This window comes from Anomalospiza imberbis, chromosome 3 (genome assembly GCF_031753505.1).
Source record: "Anomalospiza imberbis isolate Cuckoo-Finch-1a 21T00152 chromosome 3, ASM3175350v1, whole genome shotgun sequence".
Lineage (NCBI taxonomy): Eukaryota > Metazoa > Chordata > Aves > Passeriformes > Viduidae > Anomalospiza > Anomalospiza imberbis.
The window spans coordinates 60,284,614-60,297,283 of record NC_089683.1 but is presented as its reverse complement, the minus strand read 5'-3'; the positions used below and the strand labels follow the sequence as shown (position 1 = coordinate 60,297,283).

Genomic DNA, 12,670 nt, shown 5'->3' with positions numbered 1-12,670 from the left:
CCCTTCCAATAAAGCCTTTAATTTCATCTCAGAGGTGGACTAGATAGAACATCTCAGGGTCAAATACAAATTAATGTATGTTAAGTGCTTCAGAGGTTCCAGATGTCATTAAAAACAACAGAAATGCTTCATTCTTCATAAACTGTTATAAAAAAGAGCTTTGTTTAAAAGACTGTGTGATTTATTCCATATGTTATATTTGGACATGCAGAATGAGGAAAAAATTGAACTGAAAATTCTGAGACATAGTCTCTTAAACTTTGCCCTCGTGGTTAACTCAGATAAGTGGTGCAGAGGAAAGAGCTACCAACTGTGGTAAGCTCAGATTTCAGAAGTCTGCATATGTAATTTTGGAATTGCTTAGTAAATTCTATACACTGCAGATGCAAAGATGTTCAGAAAATGCATTTTAGGGATGTAAAATATTTTAGTTAATGGCGATGTGTTCGGTGCCAGAATTTTTATTCTGCTACAATTATTATACATGAAATGAACCGCACTGAAAATGGAATTATATCTTTGCATTACTCTTACCATCCAGCTATAATTCATTTTTAGATTGCATCATTTTTTGCTAGCAGCAGAAAAAAACCCATTAGAAGTATTAATCTAATAATACTCCAGGCAATATCTAAGATCATGGGAGACTCAGGTAAACCAATATATTCAGTACATCATTAGTTTGATTGTGATATTTTTCAATGTATCATTATTCCCTGTACATTTACCTCTCCCACAGAATAGTTTACTGAAAATAAAAACAACAACAACAACAATAAACAACAACAAGTCTCTCTCTTCCTGTTCATTCGGGAAGTCTTCTACACTTGTAATATATTCTACCTATCAGCTGAAAGCTGGAGAGAATGCCACCCAGAAGGGAAGGTGTGGTAGATCCCAAATAATCTATGATGATGTTTCCATTGACAGAAACACAAGGAAACAGAACAGTGTGCACATGGAAAAGACAGTGTCCTCTGATAGCCTGCAGAAAAGCCTTACTGGGCTAGGTTGCTGGAACTGGATCTCTTCTTCCAGGGGAAAGTTGCAACATGAGTGCTCCTCACCAACTATAGTCTCAAGACCTTCTTGAGAAACTCTATCCATTCAACCCATTTTTCTTCTTTCCAAGACTAGAAATGCTCTGTTAGGGAATGTGGAACTCTGTCTCTCTGGAGAAAACTAGCACCTCATTTCACTCTCAACACTCAGCATCTACCAGATAGCATTAGATATCCTGTCACTGCTGACATGACTAGAACTTGTATAAATTATGTAGAATCCTGCACTTTGGGGAAAGAACAAGATTTTGTAGCTTTCTAAACAACAGAAATGTCATCATTAATGTGAATATTTTATAGTCTGCAATATCACTTTAAAAAAATCTATTGTTTTGAAGGTGAAAGAAGAAAGTGCCTTTTGCTATGAACACAGATTCAAACGTCCACAATTAGTCAATGTCACAATTCTAAATGAGCAAAAATAATCCAAAACCTGCAGCTGACAGACTACAGGCAAGCTCTGGTAAAACAGCACTATGGATCCTAACTATGTGAAACTCTCCTGGTCCCTAGGCTATGGGGACTATTACATCATACCAGAGTTATAAAGAGCATCCTGTAGGTATAGAGGGCAAGAGGGCCAAGTTATAGTAATCACTCATAGATGCCAAAGTAAAACTACTTAGTAGAAGTCCACTTAGAGACTCATTGTCAGGGTTGAAAGTTTTCTTTCCTCTTTCTCTTAGCCCATACCAGACAATGTGCAGCATGTAACTCCACAACTTACCAGAGCCAGAAATCTGTTACCCCACACTCCTGTCCTATGAGTGAGCTCTTTCAGATGTCAAAGAAATCAGGTCCTCATCAAGCAGCGACTTGGTTCCCTTCCAGCTGGATCAGATAACATCCTTACCAGGCCAACACATCTGTTCTGAAAGAAGCCCCTTGTAGGAACACTTCCCCCCTTCCCACTCAGCACTTAAATAGGCTGTTACACTTAAATATATAAACAGTGTTTATATACTGTTTATGCATCAGTTGTACACTGGGGAACAGACTGCCACAGCCCCCATACAGCTGCCACCTAAACCACCCAGTTCAGAGCTTGGGCTCTTGGGTTTTGACAGTCTAAATCCACACATCTCATTCGCTGCTTGGGGTCCAGTGTCACCTTCCTTCCAGTGCCCCCAGCACTTCTGGGGTGCTGGGAGCACACTCATGCACAGGCTCTAGAAAGCATCTTTCACCTGATGCTGGCAATGCTGTTTCACATGCAGCACCTATCCCATAACAACACATGCAGAACATGCCAGGCCACTGAGTCCTGTACCCTCTGATGCTCACAGTCATGTCATGCGCACCATTTCATAAAATGAACAACCTTTGGCTGAAAGCTACTTAGATTGCTTGATCCCATTATCCCATTTATCAAAATGTTATTTTAGAGTCTCATTCCTTTGATGGCTTGAATCTGTCTTCTAATTTCCAGGCTCACTTTATCTCTCTGCAGTTCATACCCATTTGGATTCGTTCTCCATCCTGCTGAAGCTATTCCAGCTTGTATAAATAATTTTTTATTCATTGGGCCAAAGATTCAGGAGAAATGGGAGGTTGATTTTGCAGTTTGGGTGCTCAGGATATTCACTTGGGATGCCTATGTCAATAAATATTGCATTATTTTTATTAAGGGCTTCATCAAGAGACAGCTCAAAAGAATAACCAGTCAACCCAGTGACTAGGACATGTGATTTGGTTTAAAGCCTTACTTTAAATTTAATGTAACAAGGATTTTTAAATAGGTCTTTCATCTCCCAGTGAATATCTAAGCATGAGGCAATGAGGTGTCAAGAAGTGGTGAGGGGAGTCCCTAAGTTAATATTACATTTTGAATGAAGTGCATCCTGACAATCAACCAACCACAGTACATCTACTGCTCTAGAAGGATCATCTCAGAAGTACAGAGTGAAAATAGCCTCTCTCCAGCATGGACACATGGGATAACTTACTGTTAGGGGGAATGTTTTACCTTCCTGCAATGGCTGCTTTAACCATTTCCATGGCCAGCATCTTTAACTCATGCACCCATGGACACAGCCGTCCCTAGGTGCTGAAGAGAAGCTGGACTCCAGCATGTGGAGTGAGTGAGCTCACTAAGTGGTTAGGCACATAAATGACCAGCAATACCAAGGTCATTATGCATTTAATCCTGTGTTTACATCTATGATTAAACAGTGACTAGTATAGTAAAACATTCTTTTCATCCGCATAGTCACAATTTTAAAAAAGGGGAGGAGAAGAGAAGAGAAGAGAAGAGAAGAGAAGAGAAGAGAAGAGAAGAGAAGAGAAGAGAAGAGAAGAGAAGAGAAGAGAAGAGAAGAGAAGAGAAGAGAAGAGGTTTCCAGGGAAGAAGATCATATTTGGTTTACTACAAATACTGCCTTTTAGAATAATTTTTTAAATGGTCAGGGACAGAAACAGATAACCACTGAAGGAGAGATAATGACACAAAGCTAATTATAAAAACTCGAAATAGCTGTGCTGTAAACATATCATTATCTTTCATTGTCATTTTTTCATCCTTTGGCATTTAATATCTTGCATTAATTACAACTTGCATGCAATGGTTTGAGAGTCTCTCATATTGAAAAATGAAACTCTGCACCTAGCTTGATTACAACTTTATCTATGTAAGCCAACAATAAAACAAAGTCCTTCCTTTTCCACTCTTGAAGTTATACTCTTTCCACCCAAGAAAATAGTTACAGGGGATTTTTTACTTCAATCTAAGGCATTTTTCTAAACTGACCATTTCATATACATTTTGGGAGCAGGCCAGAAGTAGAGGCGATATATGATACTCCAGACAAATCAGATCTAACACTGCGATTTGCTCTTCTTCCTTTAAATCATAGTTCCTATGGATTCCCCAGGCTCCCCTGCATAAAGTAATGCTACAGCTACTTGTTAATAGGGGACAGATTTTGAAAACATGTCTAGTGTAAGTTGCAAACTGGTCCATGCCTAAACCAGTCAAATTAGTGTCCTGTGTAGCAAGGCCATAGCACATACTAGTATATTAATTAAAAGTATGAATTTTAATGAGTTTACCTAATTTTGAACAATTTAAAGTCAGAAGCATACACTTTTATATCGACTCTCAAGAGGTCCTCCTTTGATGATATTGGAGACTGCAGGGCACTTGACTGTAAAGCTGGGAGGTGAGCCTGATGCTGTTCCTATCCTCTCCACTGTGAAGCAGTCGCTTCATATTAGACATGCAGTTGATAAAATTCTCTTTTTATTGTCAGCTTAATTCATGCAAAACTCTCAATTTATGCCTGAGCTTTTCAAATAGTTCACAGTGTGCATAATGAAGTTCCTTCTGGCACTGTGGGCAAATACAAGTGTGCCTGTAATTTCACACCACTCTTTCTCTCCTGCAGCCATCCATATTGTTGCCCACTCCATCAACATTGAGCGGTATCATTCCAGCCAGTCAAAAGAAGCTGGCGAGTTACAGAATAAACTTTCTGGTCTTGGCAAGAGTCCAAATGAAAGCTACTTGAACCCAATCAGGACCTATGAAACAGTAAGATGTCACTTTTTAGGTTTCCTCATCTAAAAAGTTTTTCTCTGTGGATTCTATTGCTTGTAAAACTCTATTTCAAAGCCTTTTAACCAGAGCGAGAAGGTGCTGCCAAAGGTTAACCTCAATTTCAGCTGAAAACACTTACTCAGAGCTGCAATTTTCAGGTTACTAAGCTCAAAGAAATGTCTGTAGTATTTTAATTAGTTTGTCAGAAGACAGCTGGTGGGGGGAGGCTAAGGAGTGTTGTGAAGAGTAGGCAATTAAATAAACCTGCAAAGAATTAAAAAAAAACCCAAAACTAAACTATCAATACATGGAACAAACACAACTTCTTTTCAAAAAGAAAAATAACCAAACAGCAATAGCACTTCATAATATTTCTTTCGCATTTGCTTTTCCCCATGGTGGTGCAGCACCTTCCCGATCTGGGGGCTGATTCTGCCTCATTGCGTGTCGAGTGCAGCTGCTCAGGGAAGAGCACCTTCAAAACCATCCAGGAAGCAGTGCAGGGGGAATCTAGAGCTGCTGTGTGCTCTTCAGAGCCTAGCAGAGCTACAGGATCCTCAACCCAAAAATGGTTCTGCTTGTTTTGGGGGAAAGAGTGACTGTGCCCCCTGTCCACTTTCTTGGATAACCCACAACAGCATTATGAGCTCTCCCTTATAATATTGATAACATAAAGAAAAGCTGAGCATGCAGACAATGCATGTAAACCATACAAAAGTTAATCAGCTTTTTTTCCCATATTCCATTATAGCACACATCATATTTATGCTAGATGTTTCTTTGTTTATCTTGTTTCATAGTTACATATTACAGGGCTGAAATGGCAATGGTGAGACTCCCACATATGTTGCTCTGCTCTTTAGAAAATGCCCACACAGTCAGCATGAAATAAGGACTGAACACCATGGATTGGTGCTCTTTTGAATAGTGGTGTGCTCCACTGAAAAAAGAAACCAAGTGAGAAGATGGCTGGACAACCATTGATAGGATTCAACAGCGCTTTTAAGCAGCAATGCTTGTCCCGCTTTTTCTTACTTATATCCCAGTTTAGATAGCATTTGAAAACAATTTCAAATTTGAAGAAAATCAAGCAAATTTATGCAGTCAGTGTTATGAATACAAAAGTCTTTATGTTAGCATTGACAAAAAGTCAGTTTTATCACAACAGGACAGCAAGCCAAGGGCTCGGCTTCCCAGTCTTTCAGTACACCCAGTGACCACTTCCATTGCATGGCCATGAGGTGCTCCCCAGGAGCCGAACAAAGCTCCCATCTCTGAAAAGGAACATTCCATCATTCTGTAAGCTTTTTTTTTTTTTTTTTTTTTCCACTAAGCATTCCCATAGTGATATAATTGTAAGGTAGGCCTCTAATTAGCATTAAGATCCTAAATACCCTTGAGGAAAAAGGTTAGGATATTTTGAGATTCTTTCTCAGATTTCTCACAGCAACTCCACAATTACCTTTCAATTTGCAGCCTAGATTTTACTCTAACATCTAATATTTATATTTCTTTTATCACTCACTTGTGTCTCAGTGGCTAAACTCAGAACTAATAAATTACGAAGGGAAGCAAACAAAAGATTGTTTCTAACTTCAGAGAAGAAAGTTCTGAGATCAACAATTCAGGCTTTCTTTTCAGTTATCTTACTGCCATTGAAGCAATGTACTGTCTTTGACATTTTTCCTTTTTTCATCTCAATATCCAAACTAGCCACTGTAGTGGAAATGTTCAAAATATCATCTAGATCAATCCTGTTAAAATGTAATAGCATCTGAACATGCTCTTCACAGGTACCCATTTGAAAATGTACTGTATGCTGTCAAGTGCGACCATTTGAAAGAATGATTTTACTATAAAAAATGACTGTAAAAATGGCATTGTGGAATTTTATCACCTCCAGGATTTCCATATCAAATGAGTGCACTTTACAAATACAATAGGGGGTCTTTTTTTTCTCTTAGTGTATTAAGCTGTAGAACCAAACCAGAATCCAGAAGATGTTCTGAGCTCTTCATTCCTGTCCATCAGCACTGGGAAAACAGATATACATGCTTTGTAGGCTAAACAGGGACTTCATTTACACTCTGATAGCATACTTAGCTTGATTCTCATCTTGTGTGTGAGATTTTTACTGCTGTTCTTCATGATTTGCACTTTATAACTGCAATCAACATCTGACAGTTGTGTTCAAAATACATCTTCACTCTCACTTCAGTTTATTTTGGTGGATTTAGACAGATATACCAGACCTGTGCTGACATCTGTGAGTCATGAACAAGAAGGAACATGTTCCATCCCAGCATATTAATGTTTCTTCATTGACAAGTATAAAAATGTTAATATAAATATGTATTTTTAAAAATAAACCTAAGTATTATGTAGTGTATCTACAAATAAATGTAAGGAACAGGTAAACAAGATGTATTTTTTTAGGTAAATGAGAGTATACCATCTTTGTGTACCACTTCCAGGCTGCTACAGCCCCACAAACTTGGAAGTAAAGTAAGCACAAAAGAGTTCCACACCTTTACAGTTGCAGGTGTCTTAGAACCTCACATTATCACTTCACAAAAATAAGCTGGTTTCTAGTGCTGTTTTCTTTAATAGACTTCTAGGTTTAATCTTCTCATTTCTCTAATAATTTTTTGTTTATTTGTGACACACTTTCATTAAGTGTGTAAGTAAGTAAAATTGATCAAAGTACAAATGAGACTATCTAATTTCTTCCTTTCAATTCCTGAAACAAGTAAGTGGCAGCAAATATTTAAGTATGTTTGGAATAAGCCGAGTAGAAATGGAGCAGAGGGATATCTTTCAATGCGGTTCTGTGGTAAAATGAAGTATTGCCTTGCCTCCATGTCTTCTTCTGGTTTTGTTCCTATGCTGAAGATTTTGGCTTCACGTGTAATAGCAGCAACAGTAACAATAATAAAAGTAACAGAAATAGTAATAAAAATAATAGTTATCACACCAGTGACTACTACTACCAATAATAATAATGTATTCTTATTGTAGAACACAACAGGGCAAGTATTGACCACAATAGCTGGAATAACTGGAGTTGTGATAACGGTGGCTTTAATTCTGATCATGACTTCATCCACCGAGCTCATCAGAAGGTCATGCTATGAGGTTTTCTGGTACACCCACCACCTCTTTGTGGTTTTCTTCACTGGTTTAATAATCCATGGTATGGGGTAAGTATTTGTGTAAAACTACATGGCATATATGTACACAGTTCGAGATGAACCATCCACATCTACAATCCCATGCTTTTCTACTAACAAACTGCTGGGATCTTTGGTGAGATTACAAAATGAAAAATTTCTGAAATTAAAATACTTCACTTTTCAGAGGAATGAAAGCATCCTTCAGTTTATTTACCCACTTTTCTACCATCTTACAAGCTGTACCTTATCAATGAATGAACTTTTATGCTTGGGAACTGGCGACATTACAGATCAGGAATCAAAACTCTATGGGTTCAAATTAGTAAGGAATAGACCTTACACTCATAGCTCTTGTAAGGCATTTTGCAAGAGACCTTGTAGAAGCTTCAGAAGCTTTCAGCATGTCATCTACCCTACAGTAGGTGTCTCTGTGGCCATTCTCCTCTCCCTCCACAAATGTAAAGTGATTTTGACATTTCTCTGGAAGGATGAGAACCCCAAATTTCCTCACCATACAGACATATTGTGTAGTAGTGCTAGGTACTATCCTAAAAACCAGGTTTAAATTATTACAGTAACAAACAACTCAGGCTTATGACTAGCTCAGCCAGATGACTTTTATGGACAGAGATGACTGCCTGGTTGCTGTTTCTCTCCCTGTTTCTTAGCACAGAAGAAAGGTCTCTCCTCTTAGTAAAGGACTCTGGTTCTTACAGTGAGGGACAGCAGATGCATGGGACCTTCCCTGAGAAGCTCAGGGACTGATAAGTTGTCTGTCAATGCAGAGTGAGAGCAGCAAGGTCCTTAGAGCTGAAAACATTTCCATCTTCTGTTTCCAGCTCCACTGGCAACATCTGCTTCTCTCTTGTGGGCTATCCTCCACTTCCTTTTCTCATTTCTGTATGATAGCATTCATTTTAATCTACATTCACATTTTAATTCAGGGAGTACAGTTTTGAGGCAAATCTCATGGTCATCCTCACCCCCTGGACTTGGCTCATACCATGGTACAGTCCCTGGGCTGCATAACCCAGTGTTTGGGGTGGAAATACACTGATAGGAACACATTGCTGCGTTCCAAGAGCTAACAAGTAATCCACTCACAGGACCAAGCCAGACCTAGTCCTAAGCCATAGGTAGCCTTCAAGCGTGTCCTGTCAAGGGCCCTCAACAAAGATCACTTTGCTCCATAGATCTTTTCCTGCTAGCTAGCTTGTGTGCACATGGCTGCAAGCTGTAGTTAAGATCTTCGGATTCAAAGGCAGTCATTTGGTGTTCACAGAATCACAGAATAGTTTGTGTTGTACAGAACGTTAATGACCATCTAGTTCCAGCCCCGCTGCCATGGGAAGGGACACCTCCCACTAGACCAGGTTGCTAAAAACCCTATCAGCCTGTCCTTGTGATCATAATACACTTTTTATGTCTATTTCATAAAATGTTGAGATGCTATTGCCCACCACTAAAGTATGTACAGACCACAATTCTTTGACAGTGGAAGCCCACACAGCTATGTGCCTGTTCTCTGGAGGTACATGGATGCTTCATCATGAGGCAGGGAACAGGCCAGCACAATGGTTTGTAGTGTGTTACTTTCCCTACCTCTTTCCTTGTGGTTTGAGAGTTGTCACATCTAGTTTGGCTTTGAGTATTCCTGAAGTTGGCCCAATTAATTTGTCCCATTTTACAAAGGTAGAGCTGCAAGCAAACACTATAGACTTTATCCTGGCTTGATTAAAATGCCCCTTCTCTCTCTCTCTGGCAAAACTTTTAGAATCTAACTTCAAACAACTATAATGAATCCTATAAAATGTTCAGCTTTCTAAGCCATCTCTGTGTAACCAGCTGACCAGCACTATTCAGCCAGAGACTGCCCTAGAACTGGGGCACTGGCTGAAGAACCCTATCAATACCATTCAATGAGCATACTACTGGCTCCAGGCTGGGAGTGCACTGCAACAGAGCTTCCTCCTGTCCCAGAACATCCCCTGCTAATGAAAAAGAGTCAAACCCCAAGGTTTCATCCCCCTTCCCCGTATTCCTCCTTCCCAGGTGGCTGAACAAACCTAACTCAAAACTAACTTCTTTTCTTTCTGTCTGAACAGGCAGCAGAGGCAAACTAAATATGGAAGGGAAAATTCAGAGAAACAATATGAAACAAACAGGGTTTCCCCATATAAATCTTCCCTCTCTGCCCATAATCAACACTAGGTGAAACACAATTAAACTGAACAGTAAGGATTGATATATTTTAAAAAATTCACATCATTAACATTCTCAGAAGTAAGGAAGCTCGAATTTAGTATATTTAGACAGTATACATCTAATTACACTCCTCCAACTTTATTCAGTTTTTAAAAATACATTTAGAAAGCAGTAAAAGAAAGTCTGTCACTATTAAATTTTATCACTTTACTAAACACTACCAGATGCTCAAATACAGAGGAGGTCAAAGAGCCTACTCCAAAGTACTTGGAAATCAGATTTTGCCACATACAGTAAAATGTACATTTTCTATGCAAGGGCTCTCTCCATTTCAGCTGTGCTGATGGACACCAATACTACAGAACACTTCTTGCCTTTGGTCAAAAATTCACTGCAAAACTAAAGGAAAGATAATTTGAACAGGAGAGTAGAACAGGTTTGAAATGAAATGGCCAGTTCTCAAACTTTAATTTATCTCAGAACTGGCATTTGATTATTACTGCAAAACCTAGAGAAACACAGAAACCTTGGAAAGAAGCATATCATTGATGAACATTTTTGTTTTAAGTCAGCTTGTCCGAGGTCAGACACCCCAGAGTCTGCTGCTCCACAACGTCACCTACTGCAAAGATCACTACTGGGAATGGGAGAATGCCACTCAGTGCCCTTTGCCAGAGTTTTCTGGCAGCAAACCTGTGGTAAGAGTGATGTTTGTCTTCTGCTTTTAACTTACTGTCCTTTCTTGGGAGGCCAAATGTCTTAGGGAGCAGGGGACTGGAGCATGTGCCAGTGACTGGCACTTAGTGTCATGTTCAGAGAGTAGTTTCACTTTCCTGTTCCGGGATCTCTCCCTGTGTATTAGGATGGTGCTCCCAACCTCCTCTGTAATCAGTACTGACACGTGCAGTGAAGAGTTTTGTATACAATTTTGGTGTAATTAACAGCAATTTTTATTTCTGGAAGATCCTTTAGCTAGAAAACACTAACTAACACTCTTTTTGAAGGGTATGAATATCAAGATTATACTCTCTCTGATCTGTTGTATACAGTTATTTTTAATAATTCAGTATAACCAATATCCTTGATGTGCTCATTGCACAAAGACAGACTCCAAGTGAAAACTTAATGAGGGTAGAGATACAGAAAATACAACAGACCTGTAAAGCTAGGGATGCAAATTAATATTATTATTTTAACTAACAGTACTTTAGTATGAGTAGTTTAAATACCAAGGGAGAATAAGGTGCAGAGAAAATCATGTCCTTGCTTTGGGGCACACGCTTCATACTGTCCAGTCTTGATGTCTTAAGTTAGGTAAAAAAGAGAGAATTTGAAACAATGAATTATGAAAGGGAAAGGCAAAAGGCAGGAAAAATGTCCCACGGAAGGGTGATTTTGCTAGAACAAGATTGCAAATCCACAGGGGGTAATTAAGTAGCAGACTTGTACAGTATGTCAGATGTCTTGCATACAAACAAAATCATTTAACATTTTCAGCTCAAGATTTAGGTTGCTCATATGCAAGTTTCTGTTGTTTCTTCCAAAAAGAAAAACACATACCAAAGGAAATCCTAAAGGAGAAAAATTAGCATTCTGTGTCTGGTAGCTCTTTTAATGGCTGACATAGATTTTTCTTAAACTAAACTATTGTTAGCCACTATCCAACCTGCATATTAATGAGAAAATGAATGCCTCTCTAAAAATTTCAGCTACAATGTCACCATAAAAATCAATACATGGCTACGCACCATGAATACAGACGCAAGATTGCTTCCAACAGCATGTCTTGACATTCATTATCATAAAACTAACTGGAAAGAACTTCCACTTCTCTGTGTTAAACCTATTTTGTCACACTTTCCTGCCTACCCAGGGCCATACTTGCAAAGTCACATTACTTTAAATGAATTGTGATAATACCATATGGCATATGGATCATCTATATGAACAGTGCCTTGCTGGATGCGTAATGTGCAATGTGCGTAATGTGCTATGGACCTGCTAGACGTCACAGACAAATAGCACAGATTCATTCAGAGGCTAAAAAGCCATGGCGAGGTTTGTGCAGCGCTGGCAGGGGCCGGTGCAGGTGGGGCAGCCTTGGAGCATGGAGGAGACAGCCTTGTGCATGGCTGGGACACTGTGAAGTGACCATAGGGCACATCACGCTGATTAGGGCTCCTGGGGGAGGGCTACCACAAGAGAGGCCCTCTCCCAGTCACGCCAACCTGCTCCCCTGCTCCATATTTCAGCAGGTAGGAAGCAGCCCAGTCTGGCTCCTACTGGGGATGATGGATCACTTCTCTTGCACACAAGGCGTCCGGACTTTCGTCCTCACAGCCTCGCCTCAGCCATCACCGCCCCGTCTCAGTTCATTCTCATTACAGGAGGAAACACTGCTTGGGCAAGAATACTGATGCTCTGATTAGCCAGCCAGGAGCTGTGTAGCTTAGGAGCCCATGGTGGATGCCCCATTGTCCCAACCCAGCCAAGAGATATTTTGGATTGAATGCTCCATTGCACTGGAGAGATGGCACATTTAAAATCCCAGCTGAGCTCTCGCACAGGGTAGCCTACAACCTTATAATTCCTGTCACATGCTTTTATTTACAGGTAGCACAAATGGAAGGGAGGAAAAGCAGATCTTATCATTATTGTGCCTTGATATATGCAAATGTATTCAAGACATGAGATTA

The 12,670-nt window shown here is 39.6% G+C and overlaps 1 protein-coding gene across 1 annotated transcript in view; it reads left to right on the top strand.

Annotated features, from left to right (window-relative positions):
- Window positions 1-3,077: 3,077 nt before the first annotated feature.
- Window positions 3,078-12,670, top strand: part of NOX3 (NADPH oxidase 3) — a 28,788-nt gene continuing 19,195 nt past the window's right edge. Inside the window, exons 1-4 of the mRNA XM_068183001.1 lie at window positions 3,078-3,138; window positions 4,445-4,590; window positions 7,615-7,796; window positions 10,543-10,672. Of these exons, the coding sequence (XP_068039102.1) occupies window positions 3,078-3,138; window positions 4,445-4,590; window positions 7,615-7,796; window positions 10,543-10,672 (519 nt within the window). The remainder of the gene's footprint in view (window positions 3,139-4,444; window positions 4,591-7,614; window positions 7,797-10,542; window positions 10,673-12,670) is intronic.